General features: G+C 41.7%; 1 protein-coding gene across 1 annotated transcript; it reads right to left on the bottom strand.

Annotated features, from left to right (window-relative positions):
* Positions 1–3,466: 3,466 nt before the first annotated feature.
* On the bottom strand, positions 3,467–11,724 carry LOC134566113 (uncharacterized). The gene is made up of 4 exons (XM_063425821.1): positions 11,553–11,724; positions 8,383–11,274; positions 7,566–7,855; positions 3,467–3,529 (listed from the first exon to the last, which is right to left on the bottom strand). The coding sequence occupies exons 1-4, from the start codon at positions 11,722–11,724 to the stop codon at positions 3,467–3,469; spliced, it is 3,417 nt and encodes a 1,138-aa protein (XP_063281891.1).
* Between the last annotated feature and the right edge of the window lie 5,434 nt (positions 11,725–17,158).

The raw sequence follows: 17,158 nt of genomic DNA, 5'->3' as shown, positions 1-17,158 counted from the left end.
GATGGCAAGAATTAGAAAAAAATGCTATAGGAGGTATAGATATATCTTTAACTATATGGAATATAAAAGAAAAACAGTTAATATTCTATCTAACAAATAAGAACAACATTTTAAGTCAAACTATCAAAGTATGGATTAAAATAAAATATAAATTAAAATTACCTTAACCCCTTAAGGACACATGACATGTGTGACATGTCATGATTCCCTTTTATTCCAGAAGTTTGGTCCTGAAGGGGTTAAAGTTAATTACAACACTGAAAATTGATATTCTACAATTAACAACCAAAGATTTAGATTTAAAATTATGGAAACAAAAATGAATTGAGTATATATTTGATCTAGTTGATCGAGGTCAAGTTAAACCTTTTGCAAAATTAAGAGAAGAATATGATCTTCCTAATTCCCAGATCTTCAGCTATCTAAGAGTTAAAAATATTCTTAACAAATGTTTAGTTCAGGAACATACAACTATAATTTCTAAAATAGAAAAACTAAACTAATTTAATTATACAAGAATTGAAAAAAATCTTATTGAAATCAACGGAGCTGACAAACATAGATACCCCAAAAACAATTCCACCCATACTTAGGTGGGAAAAAGATCTGGGAATCAGGATGGATAGAGAGGGGTAGATAAAATCATTTTCTAATTCTTCTTCAAGAATTAATTGACTGAATTTGATAGAAATGCAATATAAAATACTCAATAGATGGTATTGGGTTCCAACTAGATCAGCAAAAGTGTCCCCTAGTCATTTAAATTTATGTTGGAGATGTAATAAAAAAGAAGGAACCTATACCCATATATGAAGGGATTGTATATTGGTGAAATAAATATGATTACAATCTAATGAATGTGTTTTCCAACATATCTGAAATAAAATTAAATTAGACACCAAAAGGGGTGTTGTTACATAGGAACAGGCCTGATATGTCTAAACCCTTAATGCTACTTACTCATATGATAATAGCTGTAAAATTAACTATAGCTCAAATTTGGAAATCAAATACAAACCTACTTGAAATAAAGCAAAGACCCAATTAATATATCAAATCCAAATGGAAAGAGGAATTAGTTTAACTATGTTAAATTCCCCCCAAAATATTATATATGGGATCAATGATTATCAAAGGTAAACTAAAATATTAAATATAATCAAACTAAAATTATACCAACCTATAAAAAAGTAACATAGAGGCCCTAAAGGCATTACAAGAAGAATATCTATGTAAATTCCAAGTCTCTCTCTATTCTCCCAATGGTAATGAAGTTAATGAATGCTAAATGTTGTGTTTTTTGTTGTGTAAATCTAAAGAGGAAGAAAAAAGAAGAGAGCATTAGAAAAGAAAAAGAATAGTATGTTTATGAACGCTGTATATTTGCATGTCTACTCAATGTTGAAAAAAGAAAAAAACTCTAATAAAGTTTATGAAAAAAAAATAAAAAATTAATTGTTACCTTTAGGTGCAGGATCGTCTTGAGCATTTATATTCTCCAGGCATCAAATACATGCAGCGGCCTCTATTTTAACATTTGAACTTGTAATCAAAATTAACTGATTTGAACAAATAATACAAACAATGGACCTCTTTTTTTTTTAATGGAAAGCACATCTTGAAAACGAGAGAAATCTCAATGTATCCTTCCTGGTAAAATATTTTATAAATAAATAATAAAGTTCCTAACGAGTGTATTTACATTGGGGCACATGTTAAACAAACATTCACAAAGATAAATGCCAGCAGCGTTATTTACTAAAGTGAGACTTCAAAAAGAGTTCAAATTGAATCTCACATTTTAAGACCAAAATAGCCAAGCTGGAGAAGTTCTCTGTCAGCTATGCTGCCAGTTCTGTTACTCTGGCCTAAAATTTGAAAATCACTCTCAATTAATTCTACTTAAGTGAATAACCCTGTAAGACAGTCAGACAGATTCAAACTGAAAACAATAGTAACCTTTCTCATATTTCAGCCTATATGACTAGTGAGCTGTATTATTTCACCCCAACTTACAATGCTTCATACTGTATTCATCAATGGAACACTATAGCGTTATAAATACAAACTTGCATACCTTATGCTAGAGTGCCCTATTTGCATGTTTTTGTTAGATCCTCTCCCCCTTTTTTGTCATTAAAATTATATATTAAAAAAAAGGTTTTTACTTACCTTTGCCCAGGCACGTAGACTCCTTTGGTGCTGCCTGCCACTCACTTTCCCGTGACGTTATCTAGCCCCTCAAACCTATTGTCAATTTAATGCGCATCGTGCACATCCAAATACTTTACATAGGTAAACATGGATTTTAATGCTTTTCTATAAGCTTCCACGTCCAGGGCTGCCATCAGAAATTTAGGGGTCCAATCTTTACATTAAAGTCTCCACCTATCCATTCCTTATGAACTTGCTGTATCCCAATAAACTCCAACTTAGTGGGGTCTGCTCCATGGTGATTTCTGAAGTGAAGTGACACCTGGTGCAGTGCATATTTTCTCCTAATGTTGTATATATGCTCACATATTCTAATATGTAGTTGTCTTGTGGTCCCTCCAATGTACTGAAGTCCACATGAACAAGAGAGCATATATACAACATTATTGGAATTGCAAGTGATTCCCTCTTTAATCTTGTATACAGTATTGTTTGCCGTATATTCTCCCAAATACTTTTTTTCTACCCCCTGTTTTGGTGCAGGTATTACAATGTCCACATCTATAAAAACCTCCTTACATACTTAAAACATGGATTACTCTCACTTTTGGATTATCCAGTATGTTACTAACTAAAATTCTCCTTAAGTTAGGGACACCCTTATAGACTATCTTAGGTTTAAATGTTACAATTTCATTTAAAATGGGGTCTTCTCTTAATATAGGCCAACATTTGTTGATTATCTTATACAGTTTATGGTTGTGTCCACCTGAAAATTGGCATAGAAACAGAACATTCGACCCACTATTTATTACCCTCTTCTCTTTATATTGTAAAATATGTGATCAATCTATCATATTTACACTTTACATTGCTTCTTGTAGAACCTCTTCCTTATACCCTCTGTCCCTAATATCATAAATTATTTTCTGTCTTTGTTCTATAAAAGTACTTTCCTCCGTGCAGTTTCTTTTTATTCTAATAAGCTGACTTCTAGGAACATTATTCAGCCAAGGACTGTAATGGCAGCTATTGTTTTGGATGTAACTATTTTCATCTCCAGGGGTTTGAAGTAAGTTTTTGTTTTGATGTTATTAGTTTCAATGGAAATCGTGAGGTCTAGAAAGTTAATTTCTTTATTACTAAACTCTGAAGTCAAGTGTATCCCACAATCATTGGAATTGAGAGTGTCTATAAAGGACAGTAGATGTTCCACACAACCTTTCCAAATCATAATGAGGTCATCTATATACCTTTTGTAGAGCACCAAGCTTGACCCCCAGCCACTCCCCTCCCCCAAATGGGTAGATTTTCAATGGGTCATAAAGAGGTTGGCGTAGCTGGGGGCAAACTTGAAGCTCATAGCTGTGCCACACTGTAGGAGGTAAAAATTACACTGGAACCAAAAGTAATTAGTTTCCAGGATAAGTTGAATTGCCTCCAAAATGAATTCAATTTGTTGTGGTGGATGTGAAGAAAATAATTCAAAAAAATGTTTAGCGGCTTTTATACCCAAGTCATGCCTAATGCTTTTATAAAGAGAGGAGAGGAGAGGAGTGACGGCTGTCACTAATAGAAAGTAATCCTGGCAAGTTATTTCTTTAAGATTTGGAGAATATTGGTTGTATCTAGTGATGTCGCGAAAATACAATTTTAGGTTCGCGAATGGCGAACACGAACTTCCACAAACGTTCGCGAACCGGGCAAACCGCCATAGACTTCAATGGGCAGGCGAATTTTAAAACCCACAGGGACTCTTTCTGGCCACAATAGTGATGGAAAAGTTGTTTCAAGGGGACTAACACCTGGACTGTGGCATGCCGGAGGGGGATCCATGGCAAAACTCCCATGGAAAATTACACAGTTGATGCAGAGTCTGGTTTTAATCCATAAAGGGCATAAATCACCTAACATTCCTAAATCACAATGGATATGGATTGACACCTGACATATGACATATTGACACCTTGACATATGGATTGACACCTGTCCTCAGAGACCCTGATACACACTGACACAGAGCAGAATAGGGACTGTTCCCCCTACATAGGGTCACTTGGCAGATATGGATTGACACCTGTCCTCAGGGACCCTGATACACACTGACACAGAGCAGAATAGGGACTGTTCCCCCGACATAGGGTCACTTGGCAGATATGGATTGACACCTATCCTAATGATCCCTGATACACACTGACACAGAGCAGCATAGGGACTGTTCCCCCTACATAGGGTCACTTGGTAGATATGGATTGACACCTGTCCTCAGAGACCCTGATACACACTGACACAGAGCAGAATAGGGACTGTCCCCCCTACATAGGGTCACTTGGCAGATATGGATTTATACCTGTCCTCAGAGACCCTGATACACACTGACACGGAGCAGAATAGGGACTGTTCCCCCTACATAGGGTCACTTGACAGATATGGATTGACACCTATCCTAATGATCCCTGATACACACTGACACAGAGCAGAATAGGGACTGTTCCTCCTACATAGGGTCACTTGGCAGATATGGATTGACACCTGTCCTAATGATCCCTGATACACACTGACACAGAGCAGAATAGAGACTGTTCCCCCTACATAGGGTCACTTGACAGATATGGATTGACACCTATCATAATGATCCCTGATACACACTGACACAGAGCAGAATAGGGACTGTTCCCCCTACATAGGGTCACTTGGCAGATATGGTTTGACACCTGTCCTTAGGGACCCTGATACACACTGACACGGAGCAGAATAGGGACTGTTCCCCCTACATAGGGTCACTTGGCAGATATGGATTGACACCTATCCTAATGATCCCTGATACACACTGACACAGAGCAAAATAGGGACTGTTCCCCCTACATAGGGTCACTTGGCAGATATGGTTTGACACCTGTCCTTAGGGACCCTGATACACACTGACACGGAGCAGAATAGGGACTGTTCCCCCTACATAGGGTCACTTGACAAATATGGATTGACACCTATCATAATGATCCCTGATACACACTGTTGTGCCTAATCATTAAATTCATGAAGCACCAATATCCAAAAAGTAATAATCAATACCTAATGAGGTTTATAGTGATATTGGCGGGCACACAACCCAGTTCGGATAGAGTACATTGAGTTATAGGAAAGAAAAATCACACAGAGACCAAGTTGAATATAAGAATTCACACTACACTTTATTATCCACAAAGGGATCTAAGCAAAGTAAGTTTTACTCTCATTTAAGTAGTTGCATGCATTTACTTCAAACAGCTTAGTATCTAGATATATCAGCTTAAGTATACATCACCATTAGAGAAGCTTGGTTGTCTCCTTGCCACACATGACTGGGGAGAACTCAGGCAGTCATTCGGAGAGACCCTCTCTTCTGGGAACAGCAGAAACCAGTAACACGCGTCCGCATTACAGGTGGGTGGTTCTCCAAGTGAGCGCAAGATTCCCTTAGTCTTATATACCTGTCTTCAAGGACAGACAGTAGTTCCTTATCAGTGCAGCCCAGCAAAAGACCTTGATACAAGCAGCTGGATGGACCTGGCAGTTGGCCAGGCTGTTCAGGACCACCAGAACTTATGCCAAGTCTTGTGCGGTTAATAATCGCTTATCTAAGTAATTGTGGCCTTCAAGCCTGCATCTAGTAGTATGTGCTATGTGTGCTTATATGCTTACCGGTGCCATCTTAACTATCTATAAATGTCTGAGTTGCTCAATAGTGATCAATCAATCATACTTAATTAATATGAAATATTATTATCACATTCCATCCCTTGATCACTCAGTGAGCAAAACCTCACACATTTACACATACCATTCAGGTTATCAGCAGGGGGAAAACCCATTTACCCACTGATTCCCATTATGCTCCAGTCACACCTGGAACCGATTCAAACCTAATTAAAACTCTTCTAGCGCTACACTATGACTTATTTTTTAAGCTAGCAAAGCTTTGAATGCAGAAAACTGTAATTTTGTAGCACAGATAAATACAAAGTATAATAAAAACACACCATGCAATACCTTTTATTATTTTCAACCCAAGCCCTCCTATCCAGGAACCTATGCCAAATGTCCAGTCAAAGTCTTTTGTAGCATTAGCTAACCAGTGTTCTAAGTCATCTGTGGTTAATGGTTTTCTAAAGCGTTTCTGCACCTCTTCTAAATGATGTAGTTCATGCTTAATTTTCCCTGATTCATCTTCTATCCACACACAACATGCCTTGCCTCATATTCTCTTGCACACTCCTCCTTCAGCTGCTAATAGGTAATCTAAGGTTATTCTATTCTGCAAAGCTACCTGTCTAATCTGTTCCTGTTCATAGTTAAGTAGGCCAATTGCGGTTCCTGTGCTATTGAAGGCATCATCAAGGGTGTCAATTAAAAGATTTAAATTCGTTATCATCATCCACACTCCTACCATTGGAAAGAGAGAGACCCAAAACTGTGTATTTCTATCCATTTTAAATCCTGATAACTCTGTGTCTCGCTTCCAGAGGAGGTGGGTGGAAACAGGTAAGGTTTTTGTAGGGTAAATGGCGGGCATTACCATTCCCAAGGTACAATCAGTATGCATTTTACATGGGAGTTTTTTGTAGGCCCATCTCCCACAGAGCCAATAAAACCCACGTGAAGGTATGGGGTGGTTTATACAGCTTATTTTAGATCGTTTAAATGTAAAGTAAGTGCTAAATACTCCTGCACCCACTAATTTATGCCACAAACGACTTATAGTTTTAACCTCACTTTCTCCCATAACATATTTCCACCTGTCTTCTGTCCTTTTTTCATAATTTTCTGTCCCATTAAAATATTCAAAATTCCATCCTGTGAAAAAAGGGGATAATGCCATGGTATTTACATAATGGCTAGGTCGGATAGTCGGTTGGTAGTCCCTGTCTGTATAGTATTTTTGATACACATTAATAGTGACCACTTCCTCCAAGTCTCTAGGGTATTCCCACTCCCCCATGCGCAGCTTAACTACACCTGGTCTGTCAGTAGTATCTTCACTTATGAAGATCTTAGGGGCTTCACTTGTGTCATTTCTTACTAAAATGCCTAATGACATATAGTAAGTCTTTTTTAGTTAAAACCTTAGGAAAATAGGGATACCCCTTGTCCTGAGCGTGTGGAGTATGGCCGCACACCCAACATGGTTTACATAAATCCAGGCTTTTATATACATTAGCTGCTGCCTTAATAAAATGATTATGCTCTTCCCAGGGTGAAAGGTGTTTGTCTGATCTAGTTGTGTCCGAACAGGGTGTCATTGATGTCCTTTGAATTTTTAACAGTAAATACCAAAAGGTGTCAGGGGTGCTGTTAGTGCAGCAGTAGGTTTCACCACTATTCTCTGTAATAGTGTAGGTTCGCTTTGTGCTCTGCTGGTTTGCATAACTTACCCAATATTGGGTAAGTTCTTCTGAAGAAATATTAGAGCTTACAGGCGTATACAGTATGCGGCAGCCAAAGGGCGTTGTAGATTCTAACGTTAACAAACCAAATGATTCATTTGGTAACTTAATATAGGTAATTGACTCAGTTTCATTGTGGCTAAAATAGCCTTCTCCATAGAGGTTCGCTCTCATGTTTGGACAGTTAATGGTCAGGCAGGTTACTCTTATTTCGATCTTTTTCCATCTCATCTCTGCGGAATCACTCTGGTCCCAACCTCCAATCTCATTGTTGGTATCTGAGTCGACCAAAGGGTGTAGAGTAAGCACAGTCATCACAATAACAGCCGGACCAATGAGCTTCACCTGTAAAGATACAACTCATTTTACTCTCTCAAATAACATTTGCCCGAAGGCACATATTCCCATTTATCATGACCTGACTTGAAAAGTATCACGGTATTGTCATTGCCTGTTGCAATAATGTCTGCTGGTTCTGGGGGACCTTTCTCTGTCCTCACCCAGACTTTGGCCCCTGGATTTAGGTTAGTAGAGCCAAATCCCTTATCTCCTCTTACTGTTTGTAAGGTGGGGGCTGTTCCTTTGTGTACCTGTCCCTAGTAAATGGGGATGATAACCAATTGGGCTATTCTGTCCCCTTCTTGCACTAGCAAGTCTTGTGGTCCCTGATTTAACAAAAGGACCTTTATTTCTCCCTGGTAATCAGCGTCTATAACCCCTCCCATTACATGTATCCCTTTAAGGGCGAGGCTAGACCTGGGTGCAATTAGTCCAAAGTGTCCCGGGGGTATCTGTATTCCTATACCTGTGGGGAACATCTGAACTTGCCCTGTTTTAAGTCTTTCTTCCTTTCTGGCTCGCAAGTCTATTCCTGCAGCCTCTGGGGTAGCCCTGTATGGTGCCAAGGCTCCCTCCTCTGTTTCCCAATATGTGATGGTGTTAGTTGCTACATATGGTTTAGCTTGTATATTGGGTGCGATCATTCTAGTGAGGGGGGTGTCATGATCTGAGAGTGGCCTATTGTTTAAGATGTTCACAGCTGTAGGCAAGTTATCTCTCCATTTGACCATTGTCCCTTCACCAAGTTTTCTCAATTGTTGTTTCAACAACCCATTCATCCTTTCAATCAGACCAGCTGCTTGAGGATAATAAGGTATGTGAAATATCCATTCAACATTGTTTTCATTACAAAAATCTTGTACCAATTTTCCTTTAAAGTGGCTTCCATTGTCACTCTGAATCTGTAATGGAAGACCATAGTACTGTATCATGGTTTCCAACATTTTGATAGTATTTATTTGGGTTGCCCTCTTGCAAGGGTGAACCAATAAATACCCTGAATATGTATCCACAGCCGTGCATACGTATTGGCAATTTTTACTCATAGGAAGCGGACCTATGTAATCCACCTGCCATATTTGCCCTGGTGCTTTACCTCTTTTTATTTGACCTCGTACCATCCCTGGTACATGTCTATTCTGCTCATGCTGACACACTGGACATTGCAGAATTACTGTTTTAATTAAATCAAGTGGCACTAAAATGCCTCGCTGTTGTGCCCACCTGTGAGTGGCTTTCTCTCCCAAGTGTCCACATTTCTGATGGGCCCAAGTAGCCAATCCCAAAAGTGAGTTAGAATTTTCAACAGACGCCTCTGAGATCTTGGCTTTCTTGTCTGCAACAGAGTTAAACAGACGATCCAATGAGTCAGTATTGCAGTGAGCATCAACATGAAAGACTGTTACCTCATTTTGATGTACCATCTCCCATATCTGCTCCCACAAATCTTTTCCCCAGACTTCCTTTGAATTAATCATGAACTGATGAGACTGCCATGTAGGCAACCACGTGGTCAGTCCATTGGCAACAGACCAGGAATCTGTGTATATATGACAACTGCCAGGCATCTCTTGTTTCAAAGCCTGAAAGACTGCATATAACTCTGCATACTGGCTACTTTTTCCTGTTCCTGTTGTAGTCAGAATTTTCTTGGTTTCTGGATTGTAAGACACTGCTTTCCATTGTCTTTCATTACCAATGTATTTTGCTGAACCATCAGTAAACCAAGCATGCTTTGCTTGATCTTGTGTTAGTTGCGCAAAAGACTTTCCCCACTTTACTGGAGATTCCACTGGCTTGTCTGCGTCTGGCAGATAACCAGGTTCTTGTATCGGTGCATCTGCAATTTTCTCATGTAGTACAGCCGTACCACTATTTCCTGTTTTAGCTCTATCCTGTATGCACCACTTCCATTTTATGATACTGGACTCTTGTGCATGACCTATCCTATGTGTCTTAGGGGAACTAAGTACCCATTGCATGATAGGTATCTCTGGGCGTAAGAACACTGTATGTCCTACTGTCATCTGTTCAGTGTCTACCAAGGCCCAATAGCAGGCCAAGAGCTGTCTCTCAAAGGGTGTGTACCTCTCTCCTGCCTCAAGTAACTTCCTTGTCCAGAAACCAAGGGGAAACTTAGTCCTTCCTTGTTTCTGCCAAAGGCTCCAATTAGCCCATTGCTGATTTACTGATATATTTAAGTCTATGTCTCCATCTTGTATGGGCCATAGATCAAGGGCTTGTTGGATAGCCTGTTTAGCTCCCTCAAATGCATTCTGTTGTTCATCTCCCCATTCAAAATCATGTTTTTTCCTGGTTACTTTGTACAAAGGGGAGAGTAACTGACTCAGGTGTGGTATGTGTTGTCTCCAGAAACCAAAGAGACCTATAAAGCTTTGAGCTTGTTTCTTGCTTTTGGGAGTTTGAAACTCTAGCACTTTTTGCTTAGCTTTTGGAAGGATTTCTCTGTGTCCTTTGTTCCACTGTATTCCTAAGAATTTTACTGTTTGAGCGGGTCCCTGTATTTTACTGGGATTTATCTCCCACCCTTTGCTCTTCATGTGCTCCATGATCTCTTCAAGAATCTGCTGACACTGTTCTTCACACTGTCCCTGAATCATAATGTCATCTATATAATGGGATATTTTCACCTCTGACGGTATTTTTACCCCATCAAGATGTTCTGCCACCAGCCGATGACAGATGGTGGGACTATGCAAGTATCCCTGTGGCAACCTGGTGAATGTGTATTGCCTCCCTAACCATGTGAAAGCAAACTGCTCTTGATTTTCTTCAGCTATTGGAATAGTGAAGAAGGCATTAGCCAAATCTATAACTGCATACCAGATCACTGGATGCTTCTGTATATTTTCTATAAGAGTGACGGTGTCTGGGACAGCAGCAGTCAGTGGAGGTGTGTGTTTGTTCAATTCTCTGTAGTCTACCGTCATTCTCCATGTATGGTCTGTTTTACGTATTGGCCACACGGGATTGTTCCAAGCAGTAGTGACCCCTCGTAGGACCCCAGCTTTTAATAATTCGTCTATGGTTTCTCCAATTTCTCTGTGGCCTCCTGGGATCCTGTACTGCTTAATATGTACTACTTTAGTAGCGGGTGGTAGTTGCACTGGGGGCATTAACAATTTTCCTACCACCACTGGTTTGGCTGATATATAGGGTTTAGTTCCAAAACTGTAACAGCCATCCCCCAAATGTAAGGTCAATCCTTTAAGGATATCAATTCCAATTATGTATTCGGGTATGGGGACAATTAAAACCGAATACTTCTTTTTTGGCAACTGTCCAATTTTCTGTTCTACCCAGGTCTGGACTGCTTCTGTCCTCTTACCTCCCAGACCTGTGATTACATAGGGTAATCCAGCAAATTTCTTGGGTTACCATGAATTAAAGTGGCTTCGGCTCCAGTGTCCACAAGGGCAGTAACCCTTTCAACATTTTTATTTTTCCAGTAAATTTCAACTTTTACATGGGGTCTATGGTCTTTTACTGAAAAGTCAATCACTGGAGCCTGCCTCACTAGTCAATTCCTATCGTCTAGGTCTGTCAAATCCAAGTCTCCCAGGTCGGGCAATTCCCTGTGTGCATACTCGTCAAGTGTTTTAAGTATTACCCAACCTCTTTTCTGCCACTTATCTTTTGGAAACTTTTTCAGACAAGCAAGAAGGTTAGTAGGCATGTCAATTTCACTTTTTTCACATTCACAATCACATTTACCAGCTGAACGGGCCCATTCACTGGCAATGGATGCATATGGCTCATCTTCCCATCCGGGAATGTTTTTAAACATTGTGCAAAGTTCTTATGGTTTATTTAGAATATACTTGCACTCCTTGGGGATGTGTGTACTATGTGTTTTATTTAATTTCACTTGAATATGTACTAATCCAGACACCTAGTGTCTGGCTTATTGTTTTATTCTTCACTCAAGCCTGCCCAAATGACTAACTTGGCTGCAGGTTTGCGCTTCCCGATCACACTGGCTTTCTACACACTCTGTAAAGTGCATAGGGGCGTCTATGATCGAGCCAACAGTCTCGCACTTTCAGGAACAGCCGTTTCATTCACTTCCTCAGTCAGCACTGGCTTCCAGCACCTGTTAAGGCGCGTAGGGGCACTTGTTAACTGACCAAGCACAATCACCCATTCGTGTCAGAATCACCCCAAACAATCTTGTGGTTTTGGTGACCTTATCTCAATACCTGGTATTGAGCTTATTAAATTAGCAGCAATTCAGCCTCATTCAGGACGCTAGCCTGTTTGAGGGTAGCGCTCCCCAGAAGGCACTGGCGTTCTACACACCCTCAAGGTGTATAGGTGCGTCTACCAACTGAGCACAACATACATTCTTGAATCAATCTTCAGAAGCACTCCTCAATCTTATTAGATTGAGCATTCACTCACCAATCTTGCTCTTGCAACGTCATGTAACTATTTTTAAGTTTACACAATGTTCAAAGAATCTCTAGAAACCGTAATATTTGTTATCTACGACTGCAGCGCGCGGCAGAAACTGATAGCTTTTTAAAAGCTTTTTTCCTCCGTGACGCAGCAGAAATTAAACCTCGTACAATGTTAGTTTCACTTTCCCTTTTACTTAAGATTTACATAGACAGTTCTAACAATTTCTAAACACAATTTTCTTATCTTAACTATTCTCAATAATGTTTTAAACACACTATTATTATTTTAAACTATTTTAACTTGTTGATTTCAAGTTTCCTTGCTCAATTAATACTCCAACCCTGCTCGCAGCGCCAAAATGTTGTGCCTAATCATTAAATTCATGAAGCACCAATATCCAAAAAGTAATAATCAATACCTAATGAGGTTTATAGTGATATTGGCGGGCACACAACCCAGTTCGGATAGAGTACATTGAGTTATAGGAAAGAAAAATCACACAGAGACCAAGTTGAATATAAGAATTCACACTACACTTTATTATCCACAAAGGGATCTAAGCAAAGTAAGTTTTACTCTCATTTAAGTAGTTGCATGCATTTACTTCAAACAGCTTAGTATCTAGATATATCAGCTTAAGTATACATCACCATTAGAGAAGCTTGGTTGTCTCCTTGCCACACATGACTGGGGAGAACTCAGGCAGTCATTCGGAGAGACCCTCTCTTCTGGGAACAGCAGAAACCAGTAACACGCGTCCGCATTACAGGTGGGTGGTTCTCCAAGTGAGCGCAAGATTCCCTTAGTCCCTTATATACCTGTCTTCAAGGACAGACAGTAGTTCCTTATCAGTGCAGCCCAGCAAAAGACCTTGATACAAGCAGCTGGATGGACCTGGCAGTTGGCCAGACTGTTCAGGACCACCAGAACTTATGCCAAGTCTTGTGCGGTTAATAATCGCTTATCTAAGTAATTGTGGCCTTCAAGCCTGCATCTAGTAGTATGTGCTATGTGTGCTTATATGCTTACCGGTGCCATCTTAACTATCTATAAATGTCTGAGTTGCTCAATAGTGATCAATCAATCATACTTAATTAATATGAAATATTATTATCACACACACTGACACAGAGCAGAATAGGGACTGTTCCCCCTACATAGGGTCACTAGGCAGATATGGATTGACACCTGTCCTCAGAGACCCTGATACACACTGACACAGAGCAGAATAGGGACTGTTCCCCCTACATAGGGTCACTTGGCAGATATGGATTTACACCTATCCTAATGATCCCTGATACACATTGGCACAGAGCAGAATAGGGACTTTTCCCCCTACATAGGGTCACTTGGCAGATATGGATTGACAACTGTCCTCAGGGACCCTGATACACACTGACACAGAGCAGAATAGGGATTGTTCCTCCTACATAGGGTCACTTGGCAGATATGGATTGACACCTGTCCTCAGGGACCCTGATACACACTGACACAGAGCAGAATAGGGACTGCTCCCCCTACATAGGGTCACTTGGCAGATATGGATTTACACCTATCCTAATGATCCCTGATACACATTGGCACAGAGCAGAATAGGGACTTTTCCCCCTACATAGGGTCACTTGGCAGATATGGATTGACAACTGTCCTCAGGGACCCTGATACACACTGACACAGAGCAGAATAGGGATTGTTCCTCCTACATAGGGTCACTTGGCAGATATGGATTGACACCTGTCCTCAGGGACCCTGATACACCCTGACACAGAGCAGAATAGGGACTGTTCCCCCTACATAGGGTCACTTGGCAGATATGGATTGACACCTGTCCTCAAAACCCCTGATAAACACTGACACAGAGCAGAATAGGGACTTTTCCCCTACATAGGGTCACTTGGCAGATATGGATTGACACCTGTACTCAGGGACCCTGATACACACTGACACAGAGCAGAATAGGGACTGTTCCCCCGACATAGGATCACTTGGCAGATATGGATTGACACCTGTCCTCAGAGACCCTGATACACACTGACACAGAGCAGAATAGGGACTGTTCCCCCTACATAGGGTCACTTGGCAGATATGGATTGACACCTATCCAAATGATCCCTGATACAAACTGACACAGAGCAGAATAGGGACTGTTCCCCCTACATAGGGTCACTTGGCAGATATGGATTGACACCTATCCGAATGATCCCTGATACACACTGACACAGAGCAGAATAGGGACTGTTCCCCCTACATAGGGTCACTTGGCAGATATGGATTGACACCTGTCCTCAGAGACCCTGATACACACTGACACAGAGCAGAATAGGGACTGTTCCCCCTACATAGGGTCACTTGGCAGATATGGATTGACACCTGTCCTCAGGGACCCTGATACACACTGACAAAGAGCAGAATAGGGACTGTACCTCCTACATAGGGTCACTTGGCAGATATGGATTGACACTTGTCCTCAGAGACCCTGATACACACTGACACAGAGCAGAATAGGGACTGTTCCCCCTACATAGGGTCACTTGGCAGATTAGGATTGACACCTATCCTAATGATCCCTTATACACACTGACACAGAGCAGAATAGGGACTGTACCCCTACATAGGGTCACTTGGCAGATATGGATTGACACCTATCCTAATGATCCCTGATACACACTGACACAGAGCAGAATAGGGACTGTTCCCCCTACATAGGGTCACTTGGCAGATAATGATTGACACCTGTCCTCAGAGACCCTGATACACACTGACACAGAGCAGAATAGGGACTGTTCCCCCTACATAGGGTCACTTGGCAGATATGGATTGACACCTATCCTAATGATCCCTGATACACACTGACACAGAGCAGAATAGGGACTGTTCCCCCTACATAGGGTCACTTGGCAGATATGGATTGACACCTGTCCTCAGGGACCCTGATACACACTGACACAGAGCAGAATAGGGACTGTACCTCCTACATAGGGTCACTTGGCAGATATGGATTAACACCTGTCCTCAGAGACCCTGATACACACTGACACAGAGCAGAATAGGGACTGTTCCCCCTACATAGGGTCACTTGGCAGATTAGGATTGACACCTGTCCTCAGAGACCCTGATACACACTGACACAGAGCAGAATAGGGACTGTTCCCCCTACATAGGGTCACTTGGCAGATATGGATTGACACCTATCCTAATGATCCCTGATACACACTGACACAGAGCAGAATAGGGACTGTTCCCCCTACATAGGGTCACTAGGCAGATAATGATTGACACCTGTCCTCAGGGACCCTGATACACACTGACACAGAGCAGAATAGGGACTGTTCCTACTACATAGGGTCACCATTTTTAGCCCATCTCATCAGGCCTTTTTTAGTCGAATGTATCGCCCACTGTCAGTCCCTTTGGGATCCATCCCTCATTCATCTTAATAAAGGTGAGGTAATCTAGACTTTTTTGACCTAGGCTCTTCTCAGTGACAATACCTATTACTGCACTGAATGTCCTTTCTGACAGGACACTTGAAGCGGGGCAGGCCAGAAGTTCTATCGCAAATTTGGATAGCTCAGGCCACAGGTCAAGCCTGCACACCCAGTAGTCAAAGGGTTCATCGCTCCTCAGAGTGTCGATATCTGCAGTTAAGGCGAGGTAGTCTGCTACCTGTCGGTCGAGTCGTTCTCTGATGGTGGATCCTGAAGGGCTGTGGAGATGTGCAGGACTTAAAAAGCTCTGCATGTCCTCCATCAACAACACGTCTTTAAAGCGTCCTGTCCTTGCCGGCGTGGTCGTGGGAGGATTACTTTCACCTCTTCCCCTGTTAGATTCCCGTTGTGCTGTGACATCACCCTTATACGCTGTGTAAAGCATACTTTTTAATTTATTTTGCAAATGCTGCATCCTTTCCGACTTGTTGTAATTTGGTAACATTTCAGCCACTTTCTGCTTATACCGGGGGTCTAGTAGAGTTGACACCCAGTACAGGTCGATCTCCTTCAGCCTTTTTATACGAGGGTCCCTCAACAGGCACGACAGCATGAAAGACCCCATTTGCACAAGGTTGGATGCCGAGCTACTCATTTCCCGTTCCTCCTCCTCAGTGATCTCAATGAAGGTATGTTCTTCCCCCCAGCCACGTACAACACCACGGGTACCAGATAGGTGACAACGAGCACCGTGGGTTGCCTGTTGTGGTTGGTCTTCCTCCTCCTCCTCAAAGCCACATTCCTCCTCTGACTCCTCTTCCTCACAATCCTCTTCCAGCGTTGCCGCAGGTCCAGCAAGCAATGCTGATAAGGCTGTTTCTGGTGGTGATGGTGAACACAACTCTTCCTCTTCTTCTTCACGCTCATCTATGGCCTGATCCAGCACTCTTCGCAGGGCACGCTCCAGGAAGAAAACAAATGGTATGATGTCGCTGATGGTGCCTTCGGTGCGACTGACTAGGTTTGTCACCTCCTCAAAAGGACGCATGAGCCTACAGGCATTGCGCATGAGCGTCCAGTAACGTGGCAAAAAAATTCCCAGCTCCCCAGAGGCTGCCCTAGCACCCCGGTAATACAAATATTCATTAACAGCTTTTTCTTGTTGGAGCAGGCGGTCGAACATTAGGAGAGTTGATTTCCAACGTGTAGGGCTGTCGCAAATCAAGCGCCTCACTGGCATGTTGTTTCGCTGCTGGATATCTGCAAAGTGCGCTATGGCCATGTAGGAACGCCTGAAATGGCCACACACCTTCCTGGCCTGCTTCAGGACATCCTGTAAGCCTGTGTACTTATGCACAAAGCGTTGTACGATCAGATTACACACATGTGCCA

The sequence above is a fragment of the Pelobates fuscus genome, chromosome 6 (assembly GCF_036172605.1).
Source record: "Pelobates fuscus isolate aPelFus1 chromosome 6, aPelFus1.pri, whole genome shotgun sequence".
NCBI classification, from domain to species: Eukaryota; Metazoa; Chordata; class Amphibia; order Anura; family Pelobatidae; genus Pelobates; species Pelobates fuscus.
The sequence above is the reverse complement of the archived record's forward strand: the minus strand, read 5'-3'. Positions and strand labels throughout refer to the sequence as shown.

Coding starts and splice junctions, on each gene's coding strand:
- LOC134566113 (XM_063425821.1), bottom strand. CDS start 11,724: ATGTTTAAAAACATTCCCGGATGGGAAGATGAGCCATATGCATCCATT. Junction 7,856..8,382: donor AGTTCAGATGTTCCCCACAG/GTATAGGAATAC, acceptor TGGTCGACTCAG/ATACCAACAATGAGATTGGA. Junction 3,530..7,565: donor AAGAACTTACCCAATATTGG/GTAAGTTATGCA, acceptor TACCTCCTACAG/TGTGGCACAGCTATGAGCTT.